This window comes from Anomaloglossus baeobatrachus, chromosome 11 (assembly GCF_048569485.1).
Source record: "Anomaloglossus baeobatrachus isolate aAnoBae1 chromosome 11, aAnoBae1.hap1, whole genome shotgun sequence".
NCBI classification, from domain to species: Eukaryota; Metazoa; Chordata; class Amphibia; order Anura; family Aromobatidae; genus Anomaloglossus; species Anomaloglossus baeobatrachus.
In genome coordinates this window covers 10,457,454-10,482,386 of record NC_134363.1, presented here as the reverse complement: position 1 = coordinate 10,482,386, position 24,933 = coordinate 10,457,454, and the positions used below count along the sequence as shown (strand labels likewise).

General features: G+C 44.1%; 1 protein-coding gene across 1 annotated transcript; it reads right to left on the bottom strand.

Annotated features, from left to right (window-relative positions):
- Nucleotides 1-1,197: 1,197 nt before the first annotated feature.
- Nucleotides 1,198-23,078, bottom strand: LOC142256348 (IgGFc-binding protein-like). The gene is made up of 9 exons (XM_075327981.1): nt 23,051-23,078; nt 22,586-22,962; nt 22,239-22,429; nt 19,503-20,092; nt 17,056-17,626; nt 15,104-15,678; nt 12,880-13,444; nt 11,198-11,397; nt 1,198-1,550 (listed from the first exon to the last, which is right to left on the bottom strand). Exons 2-9 carry the CDS (start codon nt 22,882-22,884, stop codon nt 1,407-1,409), a joined length of 3,135 nt encoding a protein of 1,044 aa, XP_075184096.1. The 5' UTR covers nt 22,885-22,962; nt 23,051-23,078; the 3' UTR covers nt 1,198-1,406.
- Between the last annotated feature and the right edge of the window lie 1,855 nt (nt 23,079-24,933).

Below are 24,933 nucleotides of genomic sequence, written 5' to 3'. Positions count from 1 at the left end.
GAAACACTAAGTTTTGCTCCGTTCCTCTAACATGCTTGATTTTCCCTTATCACCAGGACTGATTTTTATATTTTTTTAGGGTTTGTGTGCTTTTTATATATTTCTATTTTTTATCATGTTTTATTCTTTTGTGCTTTCCCTCTCTCTCTTTTCTATATGCTATGCTTAGTTTTGCTGTATCATCTGGCGTGCACACTTCTATGTGTACATTAATCCATATGTTCTTTACGTATATTCTTCCAGTATTCCTTCTTTGGATTAAGCACTCTCCTCTTCCTGGACCTTCCTACCATCTCGGATACGCTGTCCCTAATGATCATCAAGTATATGAAGACACTGGATTCTATTGATATTATATGTTTTTCTACTGTTCACATTACTGTTGTTATCACCCGGGTTGCGTATCTCTCTGTGTTTACTCAGTCATTCTCCTCTGCACGCGCGGCCCGTCTGTTCCTTCCTGGTGTGGGCGTGCTTGCCGTCACCTTGGTTGCCGCGCTCTCGCGGGAGTGGGATGACGCGTCCCTGCTCCCGCGCGTGCGTGTTGCCGCCTGACCCGCCCCCATCGGGACGCTGCCGACGTGCGCGCGCGTCACTTCAGGATGTGACGTGCACGGAAGTGTGTGCGCGCCCTACAATAAAAAACCCCTGGACTGCAACGAGCATAGTGCTGCCTTCTCCCTCCCTGAGGAAGCCGAACTTGAGCACGGTGCTCACTAGGCGAAACGTACGTTGGTGGGGTATGGGGGAGCCTCCTTCTTGTGTTTTTGGGATCATGCATTAGTCACTTTAAAATGCACTGGCCACTTTGTCTTTGAATGTTTCGCAAACATTCACTGGACGGTATTATGCCTTATTAACTAATCTGGGTGTGCTTGAGCAGGCTACTGCATGCATTATTGCACATGCACTTTATCTGCATACCTTTTGGTTTATGCCTGTTCTAACATTTCCCTTTTGCTTGATCTACATTACTCCAACTGGCCATTTGTGATTACTGTTTATCATTTTGATCCTGATTATGCATTTTCACACCCCTATGTGTTTTTATCCTCTTTTTTGCTGTTTGCACATCTTTTTATTGTATTTAATAAAATATATTCACTTTATTGGCACTTTTTGACTCCATCACAGAGCAGATTTTGTATCCTCCAGAGATGTCAAACATATTCACGAGGACACTCAAGACGCGGATTCTATCAGAGCAATTTTATTTGTCTCCTGGTCACAGCATATGAAAGAATTTGATCATATTTCATCGTGATGAAGAAGGTCACGCTGCGATCATCATCTCTACAGAAAATGTATATAATAAAAAAAGTAAAAAATACGTTTAGGAGGTTATATAATGTAATGTGATGCCGGTAGTCGCTGTATTGCGGAGATATAGACAGGAGACCATTTGTTCACTTCACACATATGTAGGTCCTGTCCAATACCCTCCTGCAGCGGGTACCTGCTGGGCACTCCTGGATCTTACATGTTACAGCGCCACCTACTTGACACGTGCAGGACTGCAGGCAGCTATCTCCAAGAAAGGTCTCATTTATCTGTAAAACAAATGAGCAATGTATTTATTGAATTACAGTGACTACTCTACAGCCATATTGTCTATGAGACCTAGACTATGAGCCCCAACCCTGATACCATTGCATGGGATAAGCAAACTATTCCTTACATTATTAGCAGGTCATAACAGCCAGAAGAGTGGTAGGTCATAGCTGACAGAAGAATGGTAGGTCATAACAGCCAGAGAGGAAGCAGGTCATAACAGCCAGAGAGAAAGCAGGTCATAACAGCCAGAGAGGAAGCAGGTCATAATAGCCAGAGAGGAAGCAGGTCATAACAGCCAGAGAGGAAGCAGATCATAACAGCCAGAGAGGAAGCAGATCATAACAGGCAAAAGGGTGGCAGGTCATAACAGCCAGAGAGGAAGCAGGTCATAACAGCCAGAGAGGAAGCAGGTCATAACAGGCAAAAGGGTGGCAGGTCATAACAGCCAGAGAGGAAGCAAGTCATAACAGCAAGAGTGGTAGGTCATAGCTGACAGAAGAGTGGTAGGTCATAGCTGACAGAAGAATGGTAGGTCATAACAGCCAGAGAGGAAGCAGGTCATAACAGCCAGAGAGGAAGCAGGTCATAACAGCCAGAGAGGAAGCAGCTCATAACAGCCAGAGAGGAAGCAGCTCATAACAGCCAGAGAGGAAGCAGGTCATAACAGCCAGAGAGGAAGCAGATCATAACAGGCAAAAGGGTGGCAGGTCATAACAGCCAGAGAGGAAGCAGGTCATAACAGCCAGAGAGGAAGCAGGTCATAACAGGCAAAAGGGTGGCAGGTCATAACAGCCAGAGAGGAAGCAAGTCATAACAGCAAGAGTGGTAGGTCATAAGAGCGAGAGAGGACACAGGTCATAATGGACAAAGGAGTGGCAAGTGATAACAGCCAGAAGATTGGTAGGTCATAACAGCCAGAGAGGAAGCAGGTCATAACAGCCAGAAGAGAGGTAGGTCATAACAGCAAGAGTGGAAGCAGGTCCTAACAGACAGAAGGGTGGCAGGTCATAACAGCCAGAAGAGAGGTAGGTCATAACAGCAAGAGCGGAAGCAGGTCCTAACAGACAGAAGGGTGGCAGGTCATAACAGCCAAAAGAGAGGTAGGCCATTACAGCCAGAGAGGAAGCATGTCATAACAGTCAGGGGAGGGGCAGGTCATAACAGCCAGAAGAGCTGTAGATCATAACTGACAGACAGGAAGCTGGTGATAACAGCCATTGAGGTAGCAGGTCATAACAGCCAAAAGGGATGGAAGGTCATAACAACCAGAAGAGCGGTAGGCCATAACAGCCAGAGGTGTATCAGGTCATAACAGCCAGAAGAGTGGTAGGTCATAACAGCCAGAGAGGAAGCAGGTCATAACAGTCAGAAGAGCAGTAGGTAATAGCAACCAGAGAGGAAGCAGGTCATAATGGACAAAGGAGTGGCAGGTGATAACAGCCAGAAGATTGGTAGGTCATAACAGCCAGAGAGGAAGTAGGTCATAACAGCCTGAGAGGAAGCAGGTCATAACATCCAGAAGAGCGGTAGGTCATAGCAGCCAGAGAGGAAACAGGTCATAATGGACAAAGGAGTGGCAGGTGATAACAGCCAGAAGTATGGTAGGTTATAGCAGTCAGAAAGGAAGCAGGTCATAACAACCAGAGGAGTGGCAGGTGATAACAGCCAGAAGGGATGGAAGGTCATAACAACCAGAGGTGTATCAGGTCATAACAGCCAGGCATGTGGCAGGACCATAACAGCTAGAAGAACGGTAGGTCATAACAGCCAATTAGGAAGCAGATCATAACAGCCAGAGGAGTGGCAGGTCATAATAGCCAAAAGGGGTTGAAGATCATAACAGCCAGAGGGGTATTAGGTCATAACAACCAAAGGGGTGACAGGTCATAATACCCAAAAGAGCGGTGGGTCATAACAGCCAGAGATGAAGCAGGTCATACTGGCCAGAGGAGCGGCAGGTCATAACAGCCAAAATGGGTGGAATGTCATAACAGTCAGAGGGGTATCAGGTCATAACAGCCAGAAGAGCGGTAGGTCATAACAGCCAGAGAGGAAGCAGGTCATAACTGCCAGGGGAATGTTAGGTCATAACAGACAAAAGAGCTGTAGGTCATAACAGACAGATGAAGCAATAATCAACAAAAAAGGCTAGGCACCACCTACTATCAAGAAAAAGCTATGTGCCATGTATCACAATAAATAAGCACCAACAAAAAAGACTAGTACATTAAAGGCACCAAGCTTTTTATGTATAAGGTAAATAAATAATACCCGTCATGGACCTATATAGTGCAAATACATGTAGAAATTTTATTTAAAAAACACATACATTTAAAATAATTTAAAAAAAGAGCAAATACAAAACAACTACCATCCTGAGTAACCCAGTATACATAACACGGATAGTTCCATACATAGAGTCCCTATACATACGAATATAGGTTACATACCAATGTTATACAACTGTATTAGTTAGTTATATAGCATGTAATAAATATACGAGTGCATATGATAGTTGCTATAGTCCAACCAATGTCTGTGAACGCAACCAAATGGCTACAAAATAGGCACCCAGATGTGATACTATTGCTGCTATATTGCTGTAGCACCCAAACCTCAGTCTCAAATTCAGGGAGAATGCACTGAACAGTATACTACAGCGGTACTGCATATACAGTGCCTACAAGTAGTATTCAACCCCCTGCAGATTTAGCAGGTTTGATAAGATGTAAATAAGTTAGAGCCTGCAAACTTCAAACAAGAGCAGGATTTATTAACAGAAGCATAAATCTTACAAACCAACAAGTTATGTTGCTCAGTTAAATTTTAATAAATTTTCAACATAAAAGTGTGGGTCAATTATTATTCAACCCCTAGGTTTAATATTTTGTGGAATAACCCTTGTTTGCAATTACAGCTAATAATCGTCTTTTATAAGACCTGATCAGGCCGGCACAGGTCTCTGGAGTTATCTTGGCCCACTCCTCCATGCAGATCTTCTCCAAGTTATCTAGGTTCTTTGGGTGTCTCATGTGGACTTTAATCTTGAGCTCCTTCCACAAGTTTTCAATTGGGTTAAGGTCAGGAGACTGACTAGGCCACTGCAACACCTTGATTTTTTCCCTCTTGAACCAGGCCTTGGTTTTCTTGGCTGTGTGCTTTGGGTCGTTGTCTTGTTGGAAGATGAAATGACGACCCATCTTAAGATCCTTGATGGAGGAGCGGAGGTTCTTGGCCAAAATCTCCAGGTAGGCCGTGCTATCCATCTTCCCATGGATGCGGACCAGATGGCCAGGCCCCTTGGCTGAGAAACAGCCCCACAGCATGATGCTGCCACCACCATGCTTGACTGTAGGGATGGTATTCTTGGGGTCGTATGCAGTGCCATCCAGTCTCCAAACGTCACGTGTGTGGTTGGCACCAAAGATCTCGATCTTGGTCTCATCAGACTAGAGAACCTTGAACCAGTCTGTCTCAGAGTCCTCCAAGTGATCATGAGCAAACTGTAAACGAGCCTTGACATGACGCTTTGAAAGTAAAGGTACCTTACGGGCTCGTTTGGAACGGAGACCATTGCGGTGGAGTACGTTACTTATGGTATTGACTGAAACCAATGTCCCCACTGCCATGAGATCTTCCCGGAGCTCCTTCCTTGTTGTCCTTGGGTTAGCCTTGACTCTTCGGACAAGCCTGGCCTTGGCACAGGTGGAAACTTTCAAAGGCTGTCCAGGCCGTGGAAGGCTAACAGTAGTTCCATAAGCCTTCCACTTCCGGATGATGCTCCCAACAGTGGAGACAGGTAGGTCCAACTCCTTGGAAAGGGTTTTGTACCCCTTGCCAGCCTTGTGACCCTCCACGATCTTGTCTCTGATGGCCTTGGAATGCTCCTTTGTCTTTCCCATGTTGACCAAGTATGAGTGCTGTTCACAAGTTTGGGGAGGGTCTTAATTAGTCAGAAAAGGCTGGAAAAAGAGATAATTAATCCAAACATGTGAAGCTCATTGTTCTTTGTGCCTGAAATACTTCTTAATACTTTAGGGGAACCAAACAGAATTCTGGTGGTTTGAGGGGTTGAATAATAAATGACCCTCTGAATAAACTTTTCACAATTTAAAAAAAAAAATAAAAAAAGAAATAACATTCTTTTTTGCTGCATTTCACACTTCCAGGCTGATCTACAGTCCAAATGTCACAATGCCAAGTTATTCTGAATGTGTAAACCTGCGAAATCTGCAGGGGGTTGAATACTACTTGTAGGCACTGTAACGAGCCTGATATCAAGATATGGAGAAAAAAAACTGTCAAAAATAAATTACCGGCTAAGTAGCCGAGATCAAAAATAGACCCTGCGGCCTGAGGTGCATCACAGGTATAGTTACTAGGGACCTAGTGGCAATTGTTGAATATGTTCTTTCATGCCAGTTACTTCTCAGTTTATACACCCCAATAATCAGCAAATATTCAAGCTGGGCAACTACATCCACTGTCTATCCAAAAATGTTGTCTACGCCCTGATCTGTCCCTGCCCACTGAAATATGTGGGTCAAATCATACAGGAGCTGCGTAAGAGATCACAACAGCACCTGTCAATATATCTCTGGCCGACAAACATCTCAAGCAGGGCAAGCAAATCTCGACAGTAGCCATGCATTATCATAATACTTGTTCCGGCCACTGGAACGCATATTGCGTTCCATATCAATCACATGATATTGGTCGCCATATTAGTTCCGGTTGGCGGTATGCATAGTGCGTTCCACTGATACAAACACCGGTCATTTAGATTCTTCAGGGATCGTACATGGCGGCGGCTCCATATCAGAAGCTCTTATCATCACCTGTTTAACATAGGTATGCTATCCGTTCCAATTGATGCCCCCCTCTGGTTGGACAATTACATGTTCTGGGGTATGTATATATATATATATATCCCTGCAGTGATCTCTGGTGGCATTCTCCTGATGAAGCCAGCTTGACTGGCGCAACACGTCGGGTTCTTCCACTTCCATCCTGACCCTTTTACCTGGTCCCTAGTAACTATACCTGTGATGCACTTCAGGCCTCGGGCTCTATTTTTGATCTCGGCTACATAGCCGGTAATTTATTTTTGACTGTTTTTTTTTTGTCTCCACAGCATGATATCAGGCTCGTTATACGCAGCACCACTGTATTATACTGTTCATTACATTCTCCCTGAATTTAATACTGAGGTTTGGGTGCTACAGCCATATAGCAGCAATAGTATCACATCTGCTGACTACATATAAGGGTGCCTATTTTGTAGATGTTTGGTTGCATTCACAGACGTTGGTAATATATGCACACGTATATTTATTAAATGCTGTATGTCTAACTAATACAGTTGTATAATATTGGTAGGTAACCTACATTCGTATGTATAGGGGCTCTATGTATGGCACTATCCGTGTTATACGGTATATACTGGGTTATTCAGGATGTTTTGTTTTGTATTTGCTCTATTTTAAATGATATTAAATGTATGTGTTTTTTGCCACCTTTTATATAAATAAAATTTCTACATGTATTTGCACTATATAGGTCCATGACGGGTATTATTTATTTACCTTATACATAAAAAGCTTGGGGCCTTTAATGTACTAGTCTTTTTTTGTTGAGACAGAGGAAGCAGGTGATAATAGCCATAGAGGAAGCAGGTGATAATAGCCATAAGGAATGGATGGTCATAACAGCCAGAGGTAGCTCAGGTCGTAACAGCCAGAAGAGTGGCAGATCATAACAAACAGAAGATCTGTAGGTCACAACAGCCAGAAAGGAATCAGGTCATAATGGCCAAAGGAGTGGTAGGTCATAACAACCAAAAATAGTGCCGTTCAAAAAACCAAAAGGGGTAGCAGTTCATAACAGCCATAGGGGTGTTAGGTCATAAAAATCAGAGGGGTGGCAGGTCATATTGTCCAGAAAGCAGAAGGTCATAACATACTGAGGTGTACTAGGCCATAATAACCTGAAACGTGTCAGGTCATAACAGCCAGAGGAGTGGTAGATCATAAGAGACAGATGGGTGGTGGGTCATAACAGCCAGAGGAGTACTAGGTCATAACAGCAAGAGAGGTCGCAGGTCATAACAGCAAGAGAGGTGGCAGGTCATAACAGCAAGAGAGGTAGCAGGTCATAACAGCTGGAGGAGTGGCAGGTCATAACAGCCAGAGGAGTGGTAGGTCAAAACAGCCAAAGGAGTGGTAGGTCAAAACAGCCAGAGGAGTGGTAGATCATAACAGCCAGAGGGATGGTGTGTCATAACAGCCAGAGGGATGGTGTGTCATAACAGCCAGAGGGGTGGTGGGTCATAACAGCCAGAAGAGTGTTAGTTTATATCAGCCAGAGGGGTGGTAGGTCATAACAGCCAGAGGGGTGGTAGTAAACAACAGACATAGGAGTGGTATGTCATAACAGATAGAGGGGTGGTAGGTCATAATAGCCAGAATAGTGGTAGGTTATAACAGTCAGAGGAGTGGTAGATCATATCAGCCAGAGGAGTGGTAGATCATATCAGCCAGAGGGGTGGTAGATCATATCAGCCAGAGGGGTGGTAGATCATATCAGCCAGAGGATTGCTAGGTCATAACAGCCAGAGGATTGCTAGGTCATAACAGCCAGAAGAGTGGTAGGTCATAACAGCCAGAAGGCAGCAGATCATAACAGACTGAGGTGTACGAGGTCATAAAAGCCAGAGAGGAAGCAGGTCATAACAGCCAGAATGATTCTACTAAGTACTAAAGACTCATGTCATGAAAGGGTTGAATAATACTGAGACTAAAGTAATAAGTAAAAGCGGCCTTTTGTAATGAATTTAAACCACTTGCTAAATTAGTTGTTCTCATTATTCTACATTGTTTTTGTTTCCCTACTTTATGCCAAGCAGACAAAAAAAGTAAAGTCTACTAATAAAATGAGTGTGAGATGTGGGAGAATAATCTGAATTACAAGTATAATCCATGTGAGGATCCGGCCCGGAGCAAAACCACATCAACACCCTTCTTGTTGGTTATTCTGTAGCATCGATGGGAGTCGTCATGTTCTTCCATTGTTCTTGTGGTTTTCCCTCCGGAACATGCAGTTCCCTCCGCTCGGTGGATGCCTTCCCCTCCGGCCAAACTTTTTACCTTTTTTTGTGATTCATGGCACAAACTTTATATAATTAGTTACTATTATAATTTGTTGTCACATTTTAGCCTCCAGCCTAAAATTACACAAGACTTGTCCAATGCGAGAGGTGAAATTAAATCATTAAAGATGTGCCATGTTTCCCAATTTGTGACCAGGGACATTTTGTTTTCTTTTTTTTTTATAATTACGATGCTATTTTTTTTCTCTGTTGGATAATAATTTTTACCTCTTTTATTTCTGTTACATGGGGACTAATATTTATGTCATTCTTATATTCATATTTTTTTTCATTTTGCTGATATTGACGGTAAATTGGAAAAAAAAGAAAATGTGTTTTTCCAAAATTTTTTTAAGGGGGTAATAAAATACATTTGACATTATTTTCCCCTTTCTATAACAATTATTTTTGTGTATCTGATAGATATATATATATATATATATATATATATATATATATTTATTTCGGATACATAAAAATAAAATAAATAAATGGATAAATAAAAAAATGTATATATATATATATATATATATATATAAAAATAAAATAAAAAAATATATATATATATATATATATATATATATGTATGTATATATATATATATATATATATATATATATATATATATATATATAAATAATATATATTTCAGATACATAAAAATAAAATAAATAACAAAATATATATATATAGATAGATAGATAGATTGATAGATAGATTTTTTTTTTTTTTAATTTATTTATTTATTTATTTTTTCTTTGGGCTTGAATTGACTGTAGCTTATTTTTTATTTTTTTATTTGATTTACTTTTTTTGCGTTTTTTTCATTAATTTTTTTTTTTAATTTTCACACATCATTCCTCTTCCAATTCGCCAATTAGGTCATCAAGGACCATTGAGGGCATTTCAACATTTAATTACATTATTAATATTTCTGATTTCCCCTTTACCTTTTGTGGGAATAATTCGGCCACTGAATAAACTACTGAGCTGATTTGAGTCTGCTAAGACCTGGCAGCTCCTGTTCTTGTCACGCTAGGTATGGGGGACTACCCAGCGAACAGTAAAAGGTAATCCCCGTGTCTGGGGGAGATGATGACACCTGACCAAACTTACTGCTGGTCCGTGGGGTCCCTCACCACCCTAGAAAGGTTTTGTACCTATGCGCCGAGCTGGATACCTGACCCTAGGTATCCCTAGTGCTGTCCCTGGGGTCCATCACCACCCTAGAAAGGCTCTGTACCTATGTGCCGATCTGGATACCTGACCATAGGTATCTCTACCGCTGGTCCCTGGGGTCCCTCACGACCCTAGATACGTTCCACACCTATGCGCCGAGCTGGATACCTGACCCTTGGTATCCCTAGTGCTGGTCCCTGGGGTCCCTCACCACCCTGGATACGTTCCACACCTATGCGCTGAGCTGGATATCTGACCCCAGATATCCCTAGTGCTGGGCCCTGGGGTCCCTCACCACCCTAGATAGGTTCCACACCTATGCGCCAAGCTGTATACCTGGCCCTATCATGACCCTAGAGCTGGGCCGTGGATGGGATGAGCTCTTCGGCAACTGTACTAAATACTAAAGAAGACAGGGAGCACACACATGGGGAAAATGCATGAACAAATTATCTCTAGAAGATTCAGTAAGATGTTTAGTAAAGAGCTTCCACGATCCTACTGATGAGTGCAAGTCACCTGCTTGCATCCAGAGCTTATGAATATCTCCAGCACAAGTTCAGGGAAATTAGAGTATTTAAACCAAAGGGGAAATACAGGTGATTAGCAGCTGAAAAGAATAGGAGCTCCGCAGGGTCCTAATGGAAAAGGATGAAAACGAAGCAGAGGAGCTCCCTAGTACACTGAATACTATCAGCAGAAATAATAGAAAGTCAGGGAGCATTTTGCGCAGCCAAACACTGTGACCTTCTATTGCCGGACACCACAGGACTGTCTGTCACCCGAGACACACCCATGACAGTTCTTTACTAGAACTTGGTGATCACATGATCGCTGGGTCCATTAGAGCTAACCCAGTCTATGCTTCCTATATTGAATGCACTGAGCTCAGTCAATGCTGTGTACAGAGCAATCAGGAAGGCAGAGATGGTCAATAACCATCTCTGCCTTTCCATTAGAACTCTGCGCATCTCCCTGCTCTTTTGGCTGTATGATCTCCATGCAACTGCTGACTGCAATCATGTTTTAAAACAGAATATTTGTACCTGCCCAGGGCTTTAAGACGCTAGGTGGTCCTCAAGCAGTTAATAATGTCTGAAGCCCTTGATTTCCCTCATGCACCAGAGTCTGGGAACCGCTGTTGCTTATATTTGCACCCCTTGCTGAGGGAAGATGCTAGCATGGTAGGCGCCCTAGTTTTTCAATCCTGGCAGAGTTCCAACCTTAGAGATTGAATGTGTAGGAGATATCCACAAGGACCTTGTCTTGAGAGGTGTCCACCCAGTTGACCCTCCCGGTAATCCAGTTCAGACTTACTGTGTAATATTTCCCCTCGACATCACATCCACATTTGTCTAGCGGCACACACTTGTTTACGTCCCGGTAGTAGCCGGCATTGCACTGACATCCTTCTGCGCATGCGCTGGAGCAGGTGGCGGGTGCCTCGATGGAGCTGCAGGTCGCCTCAGACGCATCGGAGCAGGTCACATATTGACTGTGATCCGGACAGTCCAAACCTGAGAGCAAAACATTTCACATGAGCATTTTTAATTAATATTGTTGATTTTTTCTAATTATTGGATCGGACCAATTCATCGATGTCAACCCGATAAGAACCAAGAGATTTTTCCATTTTTGCTTTTTTTTTTTTTTAATTTTAGAGACTTGAACCCGCGATCACTTGGTTGTCTATGCAATGCACTGCAGTACTAGAGTATTGGAGGGTTTGTGAAAAATTTCTGCTGAAGCCTAGCCAGGCCGGGCTTCACAGGTCGATAAACATAGCAGCCTCGGAGACCATCAGTAAGAAATGGGTCTTTACTTGCAATGATATGTCTGCCTATGCTGGCTGCTTTGGCAAACCATCGGCAACTTTCAGGGTTCCAATGGCCTTCAGAACTTGTGGCTTCCAAGTTAGAGGCTGCATCACTTACTCTTGAGTGTTGGCTATGTAATTTTGATGCCAAACATCCAAGTGTAATCGCCAGACACATTAGTGGAGGGGGTGTATGCTAGGTGTCACTAGACACACTAGTGAGGGATAGTCGAACAAGCCAGGAGTCAGAAGCTGGGAGATAACGTCAGTGACGGTGGTAAAAAGACAAATCGAAGCCTAATTGAGAATCAAGGGTCTGTAAACCAGAAAGTCAGGTGAAGAACCAGGAAGAAAGCAGAGCCGGAGTCAGGGGACAAGCCAAGGTTGGGAAGCCAAGAGGACAAGTCGGGTACATGGGAGCAAGAGGAGCCAGGGTCAGGAAACAAGACGAAGGTCAGGGAGGCAGGGAATCAGGTCAGACCTGGGAAGAAGATGGAACGAGGTATGAGGAACTAGGTAGCGGGACAAGATTAAGTCAGTCACCTATGGGAACCAGAGACGTGCACTGCCGAACACGAACTATCGCTGGCAGCATTCTAGGTGAAACAACTCCCAGATAAAGCAGAGCAATCACCCGGAAGGAGGCTCCAATGAAAAGGCCTCTCCCACACAACACAGGATTAGACCGGGAACAAGAGGAAAATATGAGGACCAGCATAGGGTCTGCAGGATAAGAGAGCACCGCTAACCCGAATCATGAGAGTAATACAGCCAACATCCACACTGTATGGAGCAGGCTCAGCTCCCGAGCTTTGTCCAATCACAGTAGTCATGGCGTCCTTCTGTTATGTATGTACAGTGACAGTCGTCAAGAGGTTAAAATATAGAAACCACCAAGGCGCCATTTTGCTGGTGATAGAATGCTAGCAAGGAGGATTGTCAAAAGTTGAGCCAGAGCTATAGCTAAGGAGGTGGGCTCCATGTTCTTGGATGCTAGGTGCTATGATTTGCCTCAACAAACTACTCATCCTTGACCAGGGTATTGAAAAACAGGACTAGGGCAGGAAAACAAAAATTTGCCTTGGTGATTCTCTACTCTCCTGTTTAATATTGAATTACCATATTTTTTTAAAAGAAAATTCAATGAGGGGTTGGACCTTCCCAAAGACCATCCCATACTCACGACAGAAGCTTTCATTCCTCCATTTGATCTGGGTAATGCCCACGGTTTGGCACATTGCCACGTAACTCTGCAGACTGTTGCACAGCGCTTTGGAGTCTCCTTCTTCTCGACACAAATCCGAGACACACTTGTCAAAATATTCAGTAGGGTCCACATGGTTGTGACAAGCACTGAACAATCCTTCCTCTGCCAGCAACAAGCCACAGAAGTCCTTTCCTTCATACAAGCCTCTTTCTTCACATATCGGGCAGACATAACTCGGACAATGAATCTCACAAGTCTGCACCAAGCTCCTGTTCTTGGCTTCACCAAATGCAGCTCTATCAACATTCAGTTTTTGACCTATACGTGCATAATCATCTGCATGGTCATCGTTGTAATTTCCACATAACCCGCACAACTGTCCATAGAAGCTACTGGAAATCTTTACGATGACCTGAAAATCCAGATCATATGTTACTTCAAGTCCAAACGTGGTGGTCAAGAACACGTTCATGCCATGCTGCCAAACCACAATCCCTCTTGGTTCAAGATTCAGTGGAAGATTGAAGGAAACGTAGTTCACCTACAAGACACAAAACTCAAACATGAGGATCAGACCTTCATTTTATCATGTCTTACAGTTAATAAGGATTAGTTTTTCCAGTTTTACCAAATTTCCAGCTCTACCAACATTTTTGATGTCAGACTAATGGTTCCACCAGAGGACATGATTCTAAGGCACAACACTTATTGATACAAAACATGTCCTCTTCCATTTTTACTTAGACCATGATGATTGTTACTATTATTTTTTACATTGAACATATTATTTGCAAATCTAATTAATATCTAAGGTTCCTTGCTTATCTTTCCATAAGAAACTGACCTTAGTGACGTATTGCCTTCATATAAAGCTCACAACAAAGTAGTCTGCAGCTAGAATCTGGGAGCTAAAATTGGTGCGAATCAATTCCTAGGACCCAGTTGATTGGCCACATCAGTAATCTACAGCCACTAATCCGATGACCACCACTTGGTGTCCATGGCTCTTCTTCTGGTTCTCAATGGGATGTGATGCGCCAGAAGAAGATCCGTGGATGTCATCAAGTAGAAGGTGGTTCTCACGGCTCCCATCAGATGGCCAAAGATTACTGAAGTGGCCATTCTCAGGGCTTCCGCCAAAGTGACCCAGGATACTATCATGGTCGTTGTCAGGGCTCCCAACAAAAGACCAGAGATTACTGACGTGGGTGATGGACCTGGTCATGTGAATCAACTCTACTTGAAACCCACTATTACACTAGAGGCTGGATCCAGGAGGATCCTCTTATAATTTGATAGGGCAGTCTGACTCTATATCTTACTCCTTTATTTCTCCAAATATCTATATTCGATTGTATAACCAAAACATTTTGAGTTTAGAGATTTCCAACAGAACACCTTGTGACAGGCTCCACTAGAGATTTCTGACATAGGTGATGGACCTGGTCATGCGAATCAACTCTTTTTGGAACCCACTATTGCACCAGAGGCCGGATCCAGGAGGATCCTCTTATACCTTGATAAGTGAGTCTAAGCCTTTATATTGCAACTTTAGTTCTCCAAATATCTACATTCGATTTCATGGTCAAAACTTTTTGAGTTTGGAGATCTCCAACAAAACGTCTTGTGACAACCTCCACATAAAATAAGTTTAAAGAGGCAGTTAATCAAGGAGAAAAAAAACTGTACATGTATCTCTAAATCTGACCCAATGAAGACCCTTGCACCTGAATTCGAGTCAGCAGGCATACTAGAAACCTGCATCATTAGGCTGAATTGCTTAGTATGCACTCACAGAGGATTTTTTGGAGCAAGTTCACATAAAAAATGCCTGAAAAGTCTCTTAAAAATGATTGTAAGAATCTTCAGTGTTTGATTAGGTGCACATGGCGTCCATTAGATGCCATGGCACCGGTCAAGTTTTCCCACTTTAGGAAACATTTCAGGAAACAAAGCAATCCTCCAAAAATTCCACCAAAAAGAAACATTGTCTGAAGTGGCTTCCACTTAAAGAACATGTTTTTGAAAGCCTCAAAAAGTAAAAATAACCTTCCAGAGTCTTTCTTGCCAATTCCATGTTCCGGTGTTGGTTGTCTTGTATATTGGCTATTGTGGAGGTCCAGCTGGTAGGGAATTGTTTGAACATTTCACCCTGGAAGTAACAAGCTGTAATATTGTAGCAATTTTCTTTATGATTTACCTCAATTGTCCCTTTTTTGCCTTCAGTCATGATTAGCTGAATGTCATCTAGGAAAACTCCAACCCTCTTCGGAGAGACTGTTGACAAAGCAACGGAGAAGTTGGCCGGCAGCCTGGTATTGTATAGGCAGGTTCTTGCGAGAACACAGGTGCAGTTTCCTTGAAATTGATATTTGCCACCATCGAATGTGTAGTAGTGAGAACCCCCAAGAACTGAACACATGGCTACTTTTGTTGGATGACACTTTTTGGCACCATCTTTTATCGTACAGACCTCATGAGGACCACATGTATGTGGAGAGCACTGAACCAACCCAGCATATTGGCAGAGACATTTCAGGTCACAGTTTGGTGTGGGATAGAATATTTCATTGACTTTATAATATATTCCATCATGGAGACAGCCACACTCAGACCTATGGATGCAACGATCTCCGTCAAGAAAGTAGCCATCGTCACAATCGCAGTTTTCTCTGCAGTGGTCATTACCGATGGGTGGAAGATTGGGGCGGCTGCAGGTATTTTGGAAAGCACTTGAGCACAGTTTGTAGTGGCTGTTTTCTGGGCACCAAGCTCCTAAAAGAGGAATATTGGAAATTGCGCATTAAAAATAGAATCAATAATGTTATTATAATCAGAACGACAACTATGAAATGGTTTGGGATCAACATAGTTTACCTTAAATTTTATGAAAACATCTAATTCTCCTGATTTCTATTTTTTCGTAATTCATTTTGGGTGCTTTAGTAAAATATTGTCCAACCTGCCACCTGTAATGCTACCACAAGGGGGAGCAGGTAAACAGGAGAGATGTATAGCTCCTAGGTGTAATGCGGCATCTGCCCACTAGATGTCACCAGTATCTAGACAGGGAGTTAGTTGAATGGTCATACAAGCTGAGAGTCAGAGCCGGGAGGTCACGTCAGTGCAAGGGAGGAAGAGGAGCAGAAGTCACTTGGAAGCCTAAGGTCGGTAGCCGGAAGGAAATGTCAGGTACAGAGGGGGAGCAGAACCGTATTCAGAGAGCAAGCCGGGATGAGAAGCTGAAGGGAACCGTCATTAAAAAGGGGGGAAGCGGGACTGAGGGAACAAGACAAATAGAGGGTCAGGAAGTCAGGGGCACAGACAAGACGGATGAAGTGGTGGAAAGTGAGGGAATCTAGCGGGATGAGGACCAGAATGAACTCCTGAGAACCAGAAGTGCACTTCAGAGCAGGAACTATCAGGTTGAAACAGCCCAAAGATAAAGCAAGTCGATTGCTGGAATGAGGCACCAAACCAGCCCCGCCCACCAGCAAGGATCCGGGGAATACAAACAACTGAGCAATAGACAAAACCAAATGGCTCACTGCCGAAACCATCCATCTGGTCCTTAACAAAGCTTCTTCAATCCCTTTCTTCACTTCACCATGATGGGTGATATCTACAGCTTTTATGATCATATAGACATCTTACATCATTATGCACGTGCATCGTCAATGTATTGTCCGCACCTCATGTGATGCATGTTGTGATGTTCTGATGACAAAAAGCCTACTTCGAGAGCTGCATGTATGATACCATTGGTGCAACCAAGAGGTAAGGGGGCCACTACCAATTCCAAAGCAGATAGGAACTATTGGGCTGCAAACTGTCCATGTACTGTTCTTGCACATGGACCTGCGTCTGTGTTGGCTCTTGAGACGTAGGTTTGACTGTGGCCAACAAGTGAGCAGTCAGTATTTTGTTATTTTAACCCTTATGCTCTGGGGTCTGTATAGCCCCCAGAGCATAAAAAGTCACATTCAATCTGCATTGAATAAATATGATGTAAAATGGAATTTTGGGATCAAATTTGAGTGTCGAATTGGAGTGTGTTCAGATTCCATAACATGTAACATCATATCCCACAAAACAAATCTCATGAGAAGCTTTAAGGTCTGAATAGAAGACTATGAGACAAAAGTAACTTACGACAGAAGTTATTTTTTCGCCATTCATAGACAATCCCGTTGGCTTCTTGGCAAGCCGCAGTATAGGCTTCAATCACCTTGCAGAAGACGTCTTGCCTGGCAGAGTGATAGCAGAAGTCAAGAATGCAGAATTGGAAGTAGGGTTCAGGGTTGACCACGCTACGACAGTCTCGGAAAGGTCCATCGTCTTTCAGAATAATCCCACAATCGGACAGAAGCGTCCGTTGATTTTTTTCCAAGAGCTTCAGTTGCGCACAAGGTTCTGGGACTGGTTCTCCACACCCTTGAAGTGTGTCTTCTATCTTCCAAGCTTCCCCAAAAGCTGTAATATCATCAGTCACTTTTCCGTTCTTCACCATGAATTCATCTTGCTTATCCCTATTAAAATTTCCACAGAGCCCACAGAGGGCACCAGCGTAGGAGCCTGGAAGGGAGACCGTGACCCGGCTGTCCCAATCAAATGTCACCTCCATGCCAAAGTCTGTCCAGATGACTCCATGCCGCCACTTGACAAATACTCGGATCTTTTGCATGACCAATGTAAAGGGGAGATTGTAGAAAACACCATTTACCTTAAAAATTAAAAAAAAGTTAAACTCTAAATTAGGTTATGGAAAAGTCCAATTTGGCTTCACATTTTAAAAATGACCTCCGAAACTAACTAGAAAAAGCAAAAAGATCTCCCGAATATCTCTAACATTTGGTTGATTTACAATTCTCATTACAATGGTCCCCAAGTTTGGAAATTCTTCCCTTTAGGAGGCCTCCTAAGCAATAAGCAGATCACAGTCTAACACCGGTGAGGACAAAGAGTGATGAGTTGAAATTTGTTGGGCAAAAGTGTGGTAGAAGTTGGGTTTCTCTGCAACGTCACCACATGGGACATTACTGATTACACTGTGTTACTATGTGTTCTCCTTGTACAGAAGGATTGTTTGATTGCCAGGTCTCCAGAGGTCGCTATATACAGAAACTAGGCAAAGCGTCATCAGACTCTGTTCACACCACAGAGCCTGGCAAGCAACCTGAGGCTTCTGTATTGTTCAGCCAGACCCGGGCGTCGGCTGATTCAGGTTCACAGGTCTTCAGCTCTGCCGGAGTTCATTCCTACAGACTAGTGAGCAGGACCTAAGCGCTCAGACTGCAAATTGCTGTAATATACCAGCAGGGGGAGCCAGAACTCCTGGTATACGCAAGGTGGTGATGATTCCACTAGGTGTCACTAGCTCTACCTGTGGATCTTTTGGGGAAAGTCAATTATTTCTTAATTGTGTCATCCATATGTCATCCGTGTAGTCATTCGTGTGTATGTGCATGTCATCCATGTGTCATCCATGTGTACGTGTGTGTTATCTGTGTATTATCCGTGTGGTTATCCATGTGTCATCCATGTGTATGCGTGTATCATCCGTGTATCATCCGTATGGTCATCTGTGTGTCCACTGTGTGTATGTGTGTGTTATCCTTGTGTGATCCGTGTAGTCATTGTGTGGTCATCCATGTGGTCATCCGTGTGTCATCTGTGTTTATCCATGTGTCATCCGTGTGCATGTGCGCGTCATCCATGTTTCATCCATGTGTATGTGTGTGTCATCCGTGCGTTTATCCATGTGTACGTGTGTGTGTCATCCGTGTGGTCATCCATTTGTCATCCATGTGTATGTGTGTGTCATCCGTGCGTTTATCCATGTGCCATCCGTGTGTGTCATCTGTGTGTACGTGCGTGTCATCCATGTGTACGTGTGTGTGTCATCCGTGTGGTCATCCATTTGTCATCCATGAGTATGTGTGTGTCATCCATATGTTATCCATGTGGTCATCCGTGTGGTCATATGTGTTTCTCCAGGATGGTTAAAGGAAGAATGAAATTTCAAAGCTTCTCCTATATTTTGCAATGTTAAACACGCACAGCACATGTATGGCACATGGATATCACACGGTAGTCATCCGTGTACTGTACGTATTTTTCATGGACTCATTGACTTGTATGAGTTCATGTGTCTGTGCTGCCGGTTAAAAAGAGACTTCTCCGTGTGGATCAAAAGGACACACATATGGTCCACATGGACACCCGGTCTGTGTGAAAACACGAAGGTGTGAAGATCCCCGTAGATTTGGAAACATGTGTGAAAACGGATATCATACATACTAGAAACACATGTGAAAGGGGCCTTGGACAGCGCCGATGTCCCGGTGCATAGATAAGATGTCCGAAGAGGATATCACACATCGGAGGCTGGAGGTAAAAAATATCGGATGGAGTGGAGCACATGACAGTGGGCGGTGGGACAGGTGAGCGCAGAGGCTTTCTCTATTTTTTACCCCCCCGTTCTTGGTGTAGCTTTTTGATACCATTTTGCTCAATTCCCCCAAATTGCAAAAATTTCAGGTCCAAGAGAAGCCAAATTTTTGGCAAAATTTGAAGCGAATTAGTTCCATTCTGCTTACCGTAGCTTTGCCGGGGTTCCTGCTGCTGAAGAGGATCTCAATCCCGTAGACCCTCACTAGCATGGACCTGGTGGAGGAGACATCACGGACACCTCGTTTACTGTTGAAAATCTCAACTCCAAATTCCGTCAGTCCGTGGCTCGTATCACACAATTGGGAGAATCGATGAGCGCAGGCGCCGTGGAAGGTGTAATTGACATTGTCAAATGTTATCAAATGATCTCCAAAGACCACGCATTGGCCACGCCTGAGGGGATAGCAATCTTTAATGCCGTGTTTTACCACACACTCTTCTCCAACTTGGCACTCGGAGTTCCAGCACTTGACCTTGTTTGAGATCGAGTCACAAGTACATCGTTGCGTGCAGCCGTTATCCCCCCAAAATATCCCTCCTGTGGGGTAATAGCGGCCATTACAGAAATGGCCACACTTGGTTTTTGGAATGCAAATTCCTTCTTGGAACACAAATTTTTCATTACATTCACAAGTTTCCATGCACGCGAGCTCGCAAGAGGAGGGCTGCCCGGCACAGGTCTCGGGACATGGATTCCCACAGGGACTATAGTGACTGTTTTCTGGACATTTAATTTCTGAAAATCAAAATTACATACATTAATTATGTTATGAACTATTGAAACTCAGAAACAACAGGTTAGATCACTACTGGCTTTCTTTTTGCAAATGGCATCGTTCACTATGCTGGTTGGTTTTAAAGACTAGAATGATGTATGGAAAGTAAGAGTGTAAGGGGGTGTGAAGTTTGGCCACCCCAGACCCGCAAATCCACAAAGTGGAACATGTAATGTATAACATCTAAGTTGGTATATTATGTGTGCGGCCACTAGGTGGCCATCCACATTTGGCTAGCTGCTTGTCCTGGTACTCTTGGCAGGGAGGAGTCCAGCTAATAAAAAGGAGAGGGACACATTAAAGTTTAGGAGAGTCCCCAAGGAGAGTGATACGTGTATATTCCCAACCAATTCAATTAGATGAATCCTCTGGGTCAATTTGTGGTACCGGACACGTGGGGACCTAGTGTGGAGAGGGCTGTGCGAACCATGTTCCAGAGTTCCGGACAGCCTGGATGTGGTCACCACCTGGCACATACCCAAAGAACCCCCTCAACCAGTGGAAGGTCACTGAGCTTCAACGACGAGGGTAGGTCCTGAGAGCACCGGCAGAGGAGTGCTGTCCCCGGAAAGCCCGTCCTAGCTTATAGCCAAAAATCCCTGTGGGTGGGATGACGGGACAACCAGAGGACTATTTGATCCTGCCCAGCAGAATGAAGATGGTTGAGGGTATGAGGGACTCGTAGGCCCGAGTACCAGGGAAGTGGCTGGCTTGTAAATTAAGAGTGATTCCGGTTTCTAGTGGCAACCCCGATGAGGAACCGGAGTGTTTATCCAGAGTATAACCTTATTGATGGAATAGAAATGTGTCCGCCGCTGGTGTGATGTGAAGTTTGTGAAATTTTTGTCCAGTAAAGCAACGTTGATGTTTAAGGATAACTGTGTCCGTGTGTGGTGGTTGAGGGTATTGGGACCTGCTGCAACCGGTAGCCTGGAAGCGGTCTGTTACGGGGGGCTGTCTGATAATAACTGAAAGGAGTATCAGACAGTCAGGGTCCACCGTGCAAAGACTTTGCTGCAGACTATGGCAGAGTGCAATACCTCTGTTAACTCACAGAAGGATATAATAAGTAAGTAAAGCAATTCCTCCCTTACTTGGAGGGTGTGTGGAATGATCTCTGTTAATAATCACAGAGACAAAGGCAATGTGTGCGAAATGGCACCTACCTAGGTCCGCTCTTCTAGTGGTGCAAAAGAGACGAACAGCAGCGTAAGCCGCACAAAGCTCCTACCTGCGTTTGCTCCACTAGTGTGCGAGGACACGAACCACTAGATATGGCACCTGCCTAGGTCCGCTCTTCTAGTGGTGCAAAAGAGACGAACAGCAGCGTAAGCCGCACAAAGCTCCTACCTGCGTTCGCTCCCCTAGTGTGCGAGGATACGAACAACTGCCAGACGCAGTATAAGGAACGTTACCCTAGCGGTAACGTCCACCTACGAGTAGAATCACAAGGCCCAGCCAGACCATGTGCCTCAGGCACCTGCCTATGTCCGCTCCCCTAAGAGGTAAGGATACGGACAGCAGCCGAAGCTGTAAGGTATAAGAACGCTACCCTGCCGGTAGCGCTCACCTAGCATAGACAGAGGAATGCCTAGAGGAACGCGCACAGAGCGTCTACTCATATGCATGAACCAAGAGGACTGAGCACCATGCGGCGTGTGTCAGGGTCTTATATAGACTCTGTGCCTCATCCAAGATGGAGGACACCAGAGCCAATCCGCTGCCAGAACGACAGGAGTGACGTCATGCTGGCCTATCACCGAGCAAGACGTCACAAGCACATGACCAGCGACCAATCGGCATAGAAGGTGTCAGAGACATGTGACCTCGTGTCAGCGATGATGTCACCCGAACTGCCCTATCAGTGACTTTAAATGAAGTTCAGGTCAAGTCCGGGTCCAGAACCGAACTTCCAAAAATCCGCTCATCTCCAATTGGAAGCCAAAACCAGGAGTGGGTAAAAAATGCAGAAGTGGTGCCCGTGTGTTTCCTCTCCTTTTTTTTTCCTGGTCTTACAAATACTGAGATTAAAAACTCACCAGATACTCAACGTGTGCACGTGGCCTAAGGCAAAACAAGATTACACCTCGTAAGAGCATTCCTTACCACAGCCAACTTTTTGTCTCCATTCATCCACATAGATTCCTTGAACGTGGCATGCCACAAGGTAAACTGACACGGCCTGACAGAGGATCGTATTATTGCCATCATTCCTCACCATATCAGTCATGCAATTCTTCATAAAAATGTCTGGAGCCACAGCCTGGTGACACCTATAGAAGGGGCCATCTTTGTTCCTAAATATGAAGAAGAGTAAAATATGGTAACAATATGATTGACGGGCCATGAATAGTCTAAACATATGTGGTTGCAAGAAAAACATGGGAATTATTTAAATTGGTCAACCCTAATTTATGAAAGTCAATGAAGACTCTGTCGGACTCATGTCCTACCTCAATATTCCACAAGCATTAGCATGGGAATAATATTGACCATTTTCTGGTGTTATGGGCATGCATGGTCCATTGCCTTCATCTGAACAGGTTGAATACTCTTCCTTCACTTTCCAGCTCTTGCCGAACCCCACCATATCAGAAATATGAGCACCCTCAATGGTCTCCAAGTCATCATTTTTGATGCCATTATAGTTCCCACACAATCCACAGATGTTCTCATGAAAGCTGCTCGGGATCTTAATGAAAAGGAAAACGTTCCAATCATATCGAATTCGGAAAAAGCTGGTCTCCAACATTGCGTGAAAACCGGATGTGGTGATGTGGATCCTCCCGTCATCCAAAAATATAGGGAGCGACCATCTCACATTGTTCACCTGATGGATTAAGAACAACGAAATCTCAGCTTTCATGGCCAAAATGAAACATCCTACAGTAACATACCAAAGCTATGGAGCAACTTACCCTGACAAAGCCAACCTCCGACTGTACCATTGTGATATTGTATTCATAGATCCGCACAGATACCAGAGCGATGGAAGAGCTTTGGCAAGATCCATTGTTAAATTGTTTCGCCTCAATGCTAAATTCTGGTAATGTAGAATCACCGCCAGGTCTCAGGTCCATACAAGTCTTTGCAACAATGTAAGTGCATGTTCCTGTAAAGTCATAGGTAAAGCCATCGAAGGTTCGATAATGAGGGCCTCCCCAAACTTCACAGATGGCCTCACTATCAGGTATACATGCCGGCTTCCCATTGACCATTTCACAAGACTCCTTTTTCCTACACACTTTATTCATACAAGAATCCATGCCTGAGTTGAAAAACAAATAATAGATCATAAAAAATGTAAGATTTTATGATGGAAACTTGATGGAGGTTGCGTTCATTGGAGACTCAAGTGATGAGATACCCATAGGTCGCTAAACAGATCAGCAGCGAGCTCAACCGAATGCCGCTCTACTCCCAAACTGAAGAATGACTTCTAAAGTCCCTGTCACCAAAACTGATTATTTCTGGTCAACCATCTGATAGCTATGACTGGGACCACTCTACTCTCCCGGTACAGATGATGTCATAGGAGAAAATGATCAAGTAATTGTAATTTTATCTTCTGATCCAGTTTATAAGAGAGATAAACCACCAGCATAGGCATCCGGCAGTGACTATTCCCATCTCCCCTTTGAAAACACATGGACATTGGGTGAGAAGATCACTCATATGTATGAGGAAGTCGGGAGAGATAACTGGCCAACTAGTATCTTGTTTACAATCGCTAGACTTTCTATCGAGCTCTTGAGTCTCGGAGGAGAGCAGTACTTGGTTGAGATCTTTTGTATTTTCCTTATACTTAACTTTCCCTATCCCTTCTCATACAGAACCAAGCCACCTCTGCCAATGTTTGGCTTCTTTCTCTTCTGTCTTCTCTTTCCTTTGGGTTGGGTCTTCCATTCACTTGACCCTATGTCATTACACTGGGTGTGACAACGATGTGCATCAAGCCCCACATGTCACCATGGGGCCTCGTGAATGGACAACTTGGCCGGAGGTCCAGAATGACGATAGAAAAGAGAACATATAAGACAGAAGAGCCTAGCATTGGACTGGCTACCAGAGGAACTGCGGTAATACCAGTCCTGGCCGTGGTTACCTGCACTGAACTCCGGAGCTCTCAGCTGAGCTCCAGAGTGCAACCCGGCCTGTTTGCAGCTGAATGCAGGTTACCACAGCCAGGACTGGTATTACCAGAAACCCCCAGTAATACCAGTCCTGGCTGCGGTTACCTGCAATGAACTCCAGAGCTCTCACCTGAGCTGCGGAGTGCAGCCTGGCCTGTCCACGGCTGTCATGGACTGAACTGTGATAGCCGGTGAATCAGTCGGCGCTCACAGTTCAGTCCTGCAAACCCGCAACTCAGTCCAGGGCCAGGACTGGTATTACTGCAGTTCCTTCGGTAGCCAGTCCGACACTGGGAGAGCCAATAAGAGAACTGGCGGTGGCAGGAAAGGTTGTAAAAGAGTTGAGTAAAATGTTATTTTTTTCAACCCCTTTTTGTCACATTTAATTTGTGTTCCATTTATTCGATACAAAGCAAATTTCCCCCGTGAATTGAGCAAATTTGTCTAGTTTGGTTAATATTTTTTACAGCTGGATTATATTACAGGCTCTAACCCCACTGTGATGCTAGAGACTACAAGCAGTATGAATAGAAGAGTAGTCAGACAAGCCGGGATCATAAGGCAGGAGGTAAAGTATAAGGTTCAGGGAGCAGACAGAGACATGGTCAGGAAGAGGTCCGAGGTCAGAAGCCGGGAGTTATCGTATAAGGTTCAGGAAGCAGGCAGAG

What these genes read in the sequence shown, in the direction of transcription:
- LOC142256348 (XM_075327981.1), bottom strand. Translation starts at nt 22,884, where the DNA reads ATGTTGGAGACCAGCTTTTTCCGAATTCGATATGATTGGAACGTTTTC. An exon ending in GAGACAAAAAGTTGGCTGTG is followed by an intron (nt 20,093 to 22,238) that starts GTAAGGAATGCT and finishes TTTGATTTTCAG; the next exon opens with AAATTAAATGTCCAGAAAAC. An exon ending in GCAAAAAAGGGACAATTGAG is followed by an intron (nt 13,445 to 15,103) that starts GTAAATCATAAA and finishes TGTGTCTTGTAG; the next exon opens with GTGAACTACGTTTCCTTCAA.